Here is a 9,765-nt window from a genome sequence, read left to right on the forward strand (position 1 = left end):
GCACATAGGAGATACCAGGAGACCGGCTGTAACACAAAGAGAGGTGGACAGAGCCCTAGAAGGTCGTCAACCCAGCAGCGTCTAGGTATCTGCTCTCTTGAGCCAGGAGGAACAGGAGGAGCACTGCCAGAGCCCTACAAAATGACTTCCAACAGGCAACTGGTGTGCATGTTTCTGACCAAACTGTCAGAAACAGACTCAATGAGGATGGCATGAGGGCCAAACACCCTATAATGGGACCTGTGGTCATAGCCCATCACTGTGCAGCTCGATTGGCATTCGCCTACTCTCTTCGCAGATGTGAGCAAGTTCACACTGAGCACATGTGACGGATGTGAAAGAGTCTGGAAAAACCATGGTGAATGTAATGCTGCCTGTAACTAGCATGACCAGTTTGGTGGTGGGTCAGTGATGGTCTGGGTAGGAATATCCACAGAGGGGCACACAGACCTCCATGTCATAGCCAACGATACCCTGACTGCTGTTAGGTACTGTGCTGGGATGAAATTCTCAGAGCGATTGTCAGACCTTACACTGGTGCAGTGGGCCCTGGGTTCCTCCTAGTGCAGGACACCACGGCATCATGTGGCCAGAGTGTTTTGGCAGTTTCTGGATGACAAAGGCATTGACTGACCCTCTTGCTCCCCTGACCTAAATCCAATTGAGCACTTATGTATTGGTGCATCCAACACAGCCAAGTACCGCAACAGACTGTCCAGGAGCTCACTGATGCCCTGATCCAGGTCTGGAAGGGGACCTCCCAGGACAACATCGGCTCGAGCATCCCCATACGTTGTGCATAGTGGCATGCGCAGGCCATACACACTACGGAGTCACATTGTGAGTTGCTGTGATAAGCCTGTGATTTAAGTTTTCATGTGATTTTGAATCCAGCCCACTGATGATTTTTGATTTTTCCATTGTTTATTGTTATGTAATTTTGTTCTCTAAAAATTATACAATGTACACCGGTAAAGATTTAAAACTTGAATAATTTGAAGATATGATGTGAGAATAAAGTGTTTTTGGGGCAGTGTATTACTCAAACAGTACATCAAGACGTTAAAGACACTTGAAAAAAAATCATGTTATGCTTCAAGGTAGAATTACACCATAGCTTGGTGACTCAAAAATATCTTAAACTCAGTTAAGTCAAAGGTTTACCAATAGTTGGGCAAAGGAAGCTGCGTGAAGCCATTCTATAACTACGGTGGCAATCAGAAGAGTGCATACCTCCACCAAGGCCCAACAGCCCCATTTAAGTCAATCAAGCGTAATCCGATATCAAACTCGACAACCCTGAGTCACTCTAAATTTTAGACCACCCATAACTGTTGAACTAGACACAAAACAATGCAAATGCAATCATAATCTCCATTACGTTGTGAACGTATAATAGATTTTTATTAGGACCCCCATCACATGGTACTCACTCATAGATAACTACCGACTAAATACAGCTATTTCTTTCATCAGTATTAATGCATTACTCCCTGAGAAATGTACAAAAATGCCATAAAAACAATTTATTGTGCAAAAACGCTAATGGGGTCTATTCTGAGAGCCAGCCTACATCCAAGTTTTTTGGGAATCGGTTCAGTAGTTCTGTGTAATCCTGCAGACAAACCAACCAACAAACAAACACATAGGAACAAAACCCTCTTGGCAGAGGTAATTATGAATAGCAGGCACCTTTTTCCACTGACTACAAGTCTGTAAATAGTAAATGTGAAAACACAGAACAGTGGAATCTGCTATGTCTGACCCTTCTGACAAACAAGTGAAAGGCAGGTAAACAGACCTGCCTGCTATTAACACAACCATAGAAATCAAGATCAAGTGACCTGATAACAGACAGCATATCATTATGGATTACATAATTCCAGTTCTGTTGAGAAACATTTCCCTGAAATGCAAGTGACAATTTGCTGTGAAGCACCTTCTATTCAAAATCTGCCCAACAGGTTTTCTCAGTATTGGTCTTACACGATTCACCTTGGTTTGCAGGTTCCCTGTTGTCGATCCTGTTATTTTTGCCATTTTCTCTGACGCAGATGCACCGGCCTCACTGTTCAGACGACTTCAGTTTTGCCAATCTTTCTTTCACTTGCTCACTTGTTTTGGGTTCAAAAAATAGACAGGCATTCACTGAAAACACACAAAATAGTGTTTCTATTTCAATAATACTGTTCACAATCTCTCCTCCTCATCCCTCACTGAAGAAGGATGAAATGACAGATAGAGACACAGCAGAGCAGCAGAGACAGGAGTGTAGTGAAATGGCTTCACTGGCCTCCTCATCTAACCTGTCTGGACAGCCTCAGACAATCTACCCCAGCGACATCCTGTCCTGTCCAGGGCAGGAAATACAGCAACAAAAGACAAAGACAAAGACATGGACAGGCACAAGGAGGAAATCAATGCCCATCCTGACAAAAACATTTTGAAATCACACACCACAGATCACACGACACAGCCTATTGTAACCTCCTCATACATCCCCTTCCACACCCACCACTGCCATAACATCCATGCTTTAATGTAGGAAATCAACAGCATACCTTTTTCCTTTTTCACACACAGATTCTTCAGCCTATTCTTAAATCTTTTTTCAATTATTGAGGGCGTTGGGGGATGAGGGAAAAAGATGGGTCCAGGTTTCCCAGAAGGCCTTCTCTCCCTGCTGCTCTCTCCTGCAATTGTCAATCTTTAACCTCAGCTGCAGGCTGCCGATTGGCTTGAGCACCACACGGAGGTGCCTGATTGGGCGCTCAGCTCGGTGTGCCACACAGGCTCTCTTCTCCCCGCTCTCCTCAGCCACAGTGCTGCAATGCAGAGAAGACTGCTCCTGCTAAAAAACCTCCTGAAAACCGAGTCTCTCACTGCCTTTAAAGCCCATTCAGACATACAACGGCTGTGTGCCTTTTATCAGACATGTAGATGCAGCTCTACAGGCTTGTCAGGGAGAGGATCAGATTCCCTCCCTCGCTGTGCTCTCAGCCACTGTATGTGTATGGCATCCATTTTGAACACACAAACACTCTCTCTCTCTGTCTCTCTCTCTCGCTCTCTCTCTCTCTCTCTGACCACTGTGCGCACCACACACACAGCTCGTACACACGGCACCAGTCAAATCTCCTGTAAAGGACCACATGCAGCTTATTATGTGCCCCAGCATGTTGATATGCAGCATGGGCCCGAATACTGGACACAAAGACAGGACTGAAAATGTCACAGGCCTCTCAGACAGCACTGAAGGCAGCACCCCCTCCCTCTCTCTCACATGGCTCTTCAACACAGTCTCATAATCAATATCCACCTGGAGATTTGAGTGTGAGCAACAGCACAGTGAAAACACAACTGAGAGCAATGTTTCCATCTTTCTGTGCAATATATTTCCAAATACAAGCAATTTATTGAATTCATTGTAAGACTTCAAACCATAAACCCAACAATACACATAATTAAAACACACTGGTGCGTACACAGTGCAACACAACCATAAACGATCCTTTAAAAGAGGAACATATTCAGGCCAAAATGTCATGGCCAAGAACATCATCTACACTGGTCTGAGAGGGTCAGCCAGTGAATATTTCAAAGACACACTCCAAACAAAACCAGCTGTGTGTGTGTCGGTGTAATGCAGAATTAAGTGTGCCCACACCAACCCTCACTCCATAGTGGAATGAAGGGATTAGACGAATTACCAAGCACCATTCACAAAACACTGGGGGGGGAGGGGGATTTGCTATTTGAGTCAATGCAGACTGAACCCTGGTCAAGCAACATTGTGTGTGCCATTATACCCAGGACATACATGTAGTCTCCCTTGTCATATTTGGATCAGAGATGTGTGGCATTATCCACTAATAATGATAAAACACATATCACATTCAACTAGAATATATCTAATGTTCAAGAGTAAAATAACAATATTAATAAACTGCCATAAATAGATATAATTATTACCTAAATGTAACATTTATTACTGATGCATGCATTACAGAAAACTAACATCAATATATAAACATAATTCATTCTAACCTGGTCGACTTCAGACAGGTTTTCAACCCTCTCTGGATGAGATGAGGTTTCTATGCAGAGCCTTTTCAGAGGAAGTCCTTCCCTTCTCCTTTCCTTCTCCCTTACACACAAATACTCAGTGTGCTTGGAGCAGAGGGACAGAAAGGGGAAGCTCTCTAAAATGGCTGACACTCGGCAGCAGAGAACAACACTGGGAGGCAGTGCACACCATTAGGCTCAGGCAATTCCTCCAACCCTGTGATAAATAAGCTGCTACGGCATATTTAGTCCATAGATAATTGGTTATTTTAGAGAACTGATGAGCATCTGACAGGATTAGGCCTGTGAAAAGCCAATATTTTATTCACCAAGTATAAAATGAGAATAATGGTGAGGTGAACTGGGTTTTGGGTGAGATGTAGAAAGATTAGGCAACTCGACAACTTACAGCCTGTTCTTCATTGCCATGTTAGTCTGGCAAACAATTAACAACCGTGCCCTGCTGCCTGATCCTCATGCCAGTTTGAGGCCTAAATTAAACTTGCTGTGCTGTCAGTTTACCATCTGTTAATTCCTCTGGGGACTCCCCTCTGCACTGCTCCCTGTCTCTCCCATCCTGCTGGATTCCTCACCAGGCCTGCCATCTTGACAGCGTAGGCCTGGGGCAGCCACAAAAACTCAATCCTCCTTTGATCTTGACAAAAGAAAGCAGGTTTTTCTCAGTCAGTATACTAGGAATACACAATGACCTTACACTTGACCCATGACCCCCTGCTGCATGTGTCCAGAAAGCCACCCAGTTAGCAGAGGCAGCCTGTTGTACTGAACCATGCTATGCTCTTCCTCCAGGCTCCACTCCTATGCTGTGGGGTGACAAATACTCTTCCCCCTCCCCCAGTCTGTCAGGCAAACCTGTATTATTACTCAGGCATGGATCACACACAGTGGCTGGTGCCTTATCAACATAGTATACATGTGAAAGAATGAAAATAAGGCTTACCTCTGTGGATGCATGGCTAAAAACTCTGTGTGATATGTCAATGCTTATTAAAACATGGAGGACAGCCCTGTCAGCCCTCACCCTGCTCAGAGCACAGCCACGGCTCTCCAAGCTGTCCAACTCACTGCTCTGATAGAAGGCACACTGAGACTGGCCACGCACGCTAGCAAAATGTAAGGCAGCTGCTGATTGGCTAGAGCATTTCCTGGCTGCTGGTCTTTTGTTTAGCACAGGCAGGCTAAAACGCAGTACTCTGAGCAAGGGGAGCTAGGCCCAGATCAAACTAACCACCCACTGCACACCTATCAGCTCAAAATGACACCACACACAGCTGCTGTTGTTTCATAAACCTGCTAGAAATACAGCCTTCGGTGTAGTTGTAAGGAGTTGTCAGCAGATGTGCAAAGAGAGAACAGGCCTGTGGCTGTGTTCTCAAGGAGGAATTTGTCCCACAAGTTCCCACCCTCTAGATAAACCAACCATCATGAGAGAGATTCACACTGCTATACAAACAAAGGAAATGTGTAAACAAGTACTCCACAAAATGCTCTTTGTTACTTTGACCTATAAAGGTTTAACAACAAGGTTAAAAATGCAGACTGAGTTACAGTCAGGTGTGCCTTGCCAGAAAACATTTCTGGCCTTTGAACTATCATGATTTCCTGTTAACTATGTAAGGACAGCATCAAACTTTACATTTGAAAAGTAATATCTCATAAATTGAGCAGTCAGCATCATGTTTTGCCTAATCTAATTTTTATTTTCACTCCCACCCCTTTCTAATATAGGCCATTAATGAAAAATCATGTCTCATTTTGACATGACTCATTTCGCTTACACAGTTTTACAAACCCTCATGACTTTAGTTTTATACTTGTGCACTTATGCAATATGTGTGCAACTTCCACAAACATACTGTACAGACCAGAGGGCTGCAAGCAGACAGACAGACAGCAGAGAGGGGCTAACTTTGTAATAATGACAGCTGCAAAGATTAATTGATTATTATATTATATTAAATATCATATTAACTGTCAAATTAATAAACAAATATTTTTATAATCAATTAGTTGGTTTATATACTTTTTTAAGAATAAAAGTCAAAATGATCTGATTTCAATGTTAAATGAGAATATTTCCTGGTTTCTTTACTCTTCTATGAGAGTGATCTGGGTATCATTGGGTTGTGGACCAAATTAGACATCTGAGGACATCATCCGGGACTTTGGGAAACATTGTTTTTCATTTTTCACCATTTTCTGACATGTAATAGATCAAACAACCAGTCCACTGACCGAGGACCCCTAACCCTAACCAACAGATTAAACAACAATGCTTGCGATAGTAATAACTGTGCTCTGTTTTTTGTCATTTATAAGCTTTAACTGCTCAGAAGCACCTGTCTGAAGTTTACTGTGGCCTCTCCATCTACATGAAGACAGACAACAGCTGCCTCTAGTGGAAACCTCTGTAACAGCAAAGTGCACAGAAGAACTGCCAGATCCAGACCTAAATCTAAATCAGAATCATATTCATCTATGCAAAAACAGTAATCTATGATAAAATACTACCTGCACTTAAGTTTAAGACACTGAATCTTAAAATGATTAAACAAATGTATTTAGCAATGTGCCTTTTGTACGCTCAATTTCAACAAGGTGCACTGTCTTAATCCTACTTCCTATTAAAAAAAAAAAAAAAAACTCTAATTAGGGCCAAGCCAATTGACAAACTGTGGACTTTGGGTTCTTTGTGGACAGTTCCTGTCATCGATTATCCAGCATTCCTACTGGATTACACTGCAGGGGTTTACCAAGGCCTCAGAAATTAAGGTGCTGACTTTCCCCTCTGCCTTAAGTGAAACATTACAACTCAATACAAATGGTGCTTATACATTTCTTGGGCAGAGAGGTAAACGTAAAAAAAAAATAATAATAATAATAATAATAATAATAATAATTGACATTTTAAATTGTTTTTTAAAAAAAGTTTTTTTTTTAAAAACAGGAAATGTTATTATGGGTTGTATCAACAAAGTTAGGACATCAAGTTTAAGCCCACAATATCTAAGTGTCAAATGATAAAAGTTAAGCTTGTGCCATTTAGCAAGTGTTGCTAAATAACATTGCTAGTTAGTTGCTAGTGCGTTGCAAGCAATGCAGTGTTGACATGGGACAAGTTGGGCCTAAACTTGAAAGAAAATCGTTTTCCTACTTCACAAGTTTTTTTCATATTCATATTCTTACCAAATGCTTTTCCATGTTCCTAATTGAGATGTAGTTAAAGTCAATTAGCTTGAGAATTAACGTTAGCTTAAAAGTAAGCTAACTGATTAGGCACCAGGCACAGGCACATTCAACAGGGATAACTCGTCTTATGAAGACGTGTAAAACACTTTACAGGTCCATACTGAAAAAAGTAATAATAATTGTGTTCTCTTTTTATGTTATTAATTACATTATATATTCTGTCACCTTGGTTTGTCCTTACGGTACCCTTTTGTCTCCAGGTAGCAGAACACGAGCCCAAAGCAACGACTGGTAACGAGCCCTGTGGGCCACAAGATGGCGCCCTAGCTAGACTTTCACTGCTCAGACCGGTCCATATACGGCCCTCAAAAGTCTTCTTTGGGTTCAAGGCCTTGAACGTTACGTACAAGTGGTTTTAGGTGACTTCGATCATCTGTTTCCTTCGCTGTGCAGATGCTCTAGAGATGTAAATATTCCTGGTCGCGTGCTGGTCTCTAGTTTGACACAGAGATGTTATTATCAATCCAAACTGACATAGGACATTTTGAAGGAAAATTGATTAAACCATCAGAAAGTTGTGTAAAGCAAAATGTTCCTACTTGTACTTTTTGTGATCCATCACCACGGACTACTGAGACTTTGGTGTAAGTAGTCATTAAACATGGGCATCTAATCCCATGTAGCCATTTCAGGCATTAAAAAAAAGAAGAAATACAATTTCGTTTAATTTTTTACACAAAATTGTTCATTGCATGCAATACATCAGAAACTGGTTGTTCACAAAAAGGGAAACGTTGAGAAAAAAAATTGGCCTACAGATTAGGCCTACACCAGCAGTTTATACAACAATAGTTTTGTTTTACTGAACTTTAAAGACACAAATTAAACTTGTGTAATATAGCATACACAATGTCAATTGTTAAATATCTATTGTCTCTGCAAGCAGAGACACTTTTTGCTTTATTGCATCTGCATTAGCCTTGAGAATTTGGGGGATGGGAATGGGTTTGGAGCAAAGGAAGGCATGCTGTTGGCTGTTTGCAGGTAAACCAATCTGAATACATTAATGATTATGGGGCTATCTCCTGTCCTTTCAAACTGTTATCTCCTGTCCTTTCAGAGTAGAGAGGCTGCGTAGGGAGGGGGGATGGGATAAAGTGTCTCACACTCACTGAGGGGGGAGGTCAGTTTGCCATGTTTTGTGGGGGAGGGGGCACAAACAGAGGGCCACTGGGCCCCTCTTTGGGTCTCTGTGGAATGTAATTGAAGCTCTGTCACTCAGGCACACATACAAACAGACCAAAAACACACACACACAGCCAGGTTTTTTAGTTTAGATGTTATCATGTCATGAACCAGTACCTTTACCATTACCAAACCGTCTGCAATGATCTGAATTCAGCTATATGTAGGCCTAATCATGTTTTGTGTCAATATTGTTTATAATTGTATGAGTGAATTCCATGTTTATAAGCTGTGTAGCACTCCAGTGATCTATGTTTTGCCAAAAATTGCTAGTTGAAAAAGTATAAAAGTACTAGTTAATTGTGTAAAATGTTGGCATAACCTAAAATGCTGTGACAGTGGCAATGAACTTCATGCTTTCTCAGCAGCTATGTTTAATCAAATGAACTGTATGGATATTTCTGTCCTGCATGTACACTCTTACATTTCTTTCTACCTCCAAGCGTTGATTCTGATTGCAAGAGAATTATGTTCAGACAGGAAAGAGCAAGTAAGGAGGTAATTGCCTTGATTTGAATACTGCCTCTTCACTTCCTTACTCGCTTCAACCCCTTTTCTGCCACTCTCCCTCTGTCTTTGGCCCTCCCTCATCGGTAGTAAAAATTTAAAGCTAGTGTGCCTGAGAGATCACCATGGAGCTACTTTCCTCCATACTCTGTGGCACTCAGGGGCTCTGATATCACTGACGGTGGACACGGGGTCTGTGAATTAACAGGCTGCACGTGATTGTATGTAACCTAGCTGAGCCACAGAGACCATACATCAAGATTGCAAATTTTTCTTCCCCGGTTTTATTTATTCCTGCTTGATACACGCCGCATTACATATCATCAGGGATCCTGTCAAACTGCCTGAATATTTATACCATGATTCATCCTCAAATAATATGTAGATGTATTCCATATTCGAAATGCCCACTTGCTTTAAATCATGTTTTAAGATAACATGATAGTATTTTTTTTTAAAGATACTTTTTATTTTTTATTTTGTGAAAAATGTAATGTAATTATAATTATTTTGAATAACATAATAATGTAATACTCTGTAGGTATGATAAGTCATTTGCATAAAGCTGCTTTTCTGCCAGCCTATAAATACATTTTTAAATCTCTCCCCTAATAATATCAGTGACTGCTGCTCATATCGCCTATGGGTATTGGCGTACGTGTAGTTCTTTCGCAGAGCGTGTCACACTGATTGCCGCGGCTTGAGAAGGAAAGCGACTCCATTACCCAGAAGTCCTGT

The 9,765-nt window shown here is 41.5% G+C and overlaps 1 protein-coding gene across 15 annotated transcripts in view; it reads right to left on the reverse strand.

Moving 5' to 3' along the window:
* Positions 1–7,650, reverse strand: part of zmynd8 (zinc finger, MYND-type containing 8) — a 21,051-nt gene extending 13,401 nt beyond the window's left edge. For 5 of the 15 annotated variants that reach the window (XM_037102172.1, XM_037102164.1, XM_037102162.1 and 2 more), the window contains exons 1-2: positions 7,501–7,636; positions 4,588–4,720 (exon numbers count right to left, since the gene is read on the reverse strand). In XM_037102172.1, the coding sequence (XP_036958067.1) occupies positions 4,588–4,670 (83 nt within the window). In that variant the 5' untranslated portion in view covers positions 4,671–4,720; positions 7,501–7,636. Of the gene's footprint in view, positions 1–1,986; positions 2,144–2,561; positions 3,017–4,047; positions 4,171–4,587; positions 4,721–5,026; positions 5,168–7,500 lie in introns of those variants that run through there. The other 10 variants (XR_005075719.1, XM_037102161.1, XM_037102174.1 and 7 more) reach the window with 10 other exon arrangements.
* Positions 7,651–9,765: the final 2,115 nt, after the last annotated feature.

This window comes from Acanthopagrus latus, chromosome 6 (assembly GCF_904848185.1).
Source record: "Acanthopagrus latus isolate v.2019 chromosome 6, fAcaLat1.1, whole genome shotgun sequence".
In the NCBI taxonomy this organism is placed as follows: domain Eukaryota; kingdom Metazoa; phylum Chordata; class Actinopteri; order Spariformes; family Sparidae; genus Acanthopagrus; species Acanthopagrus latus.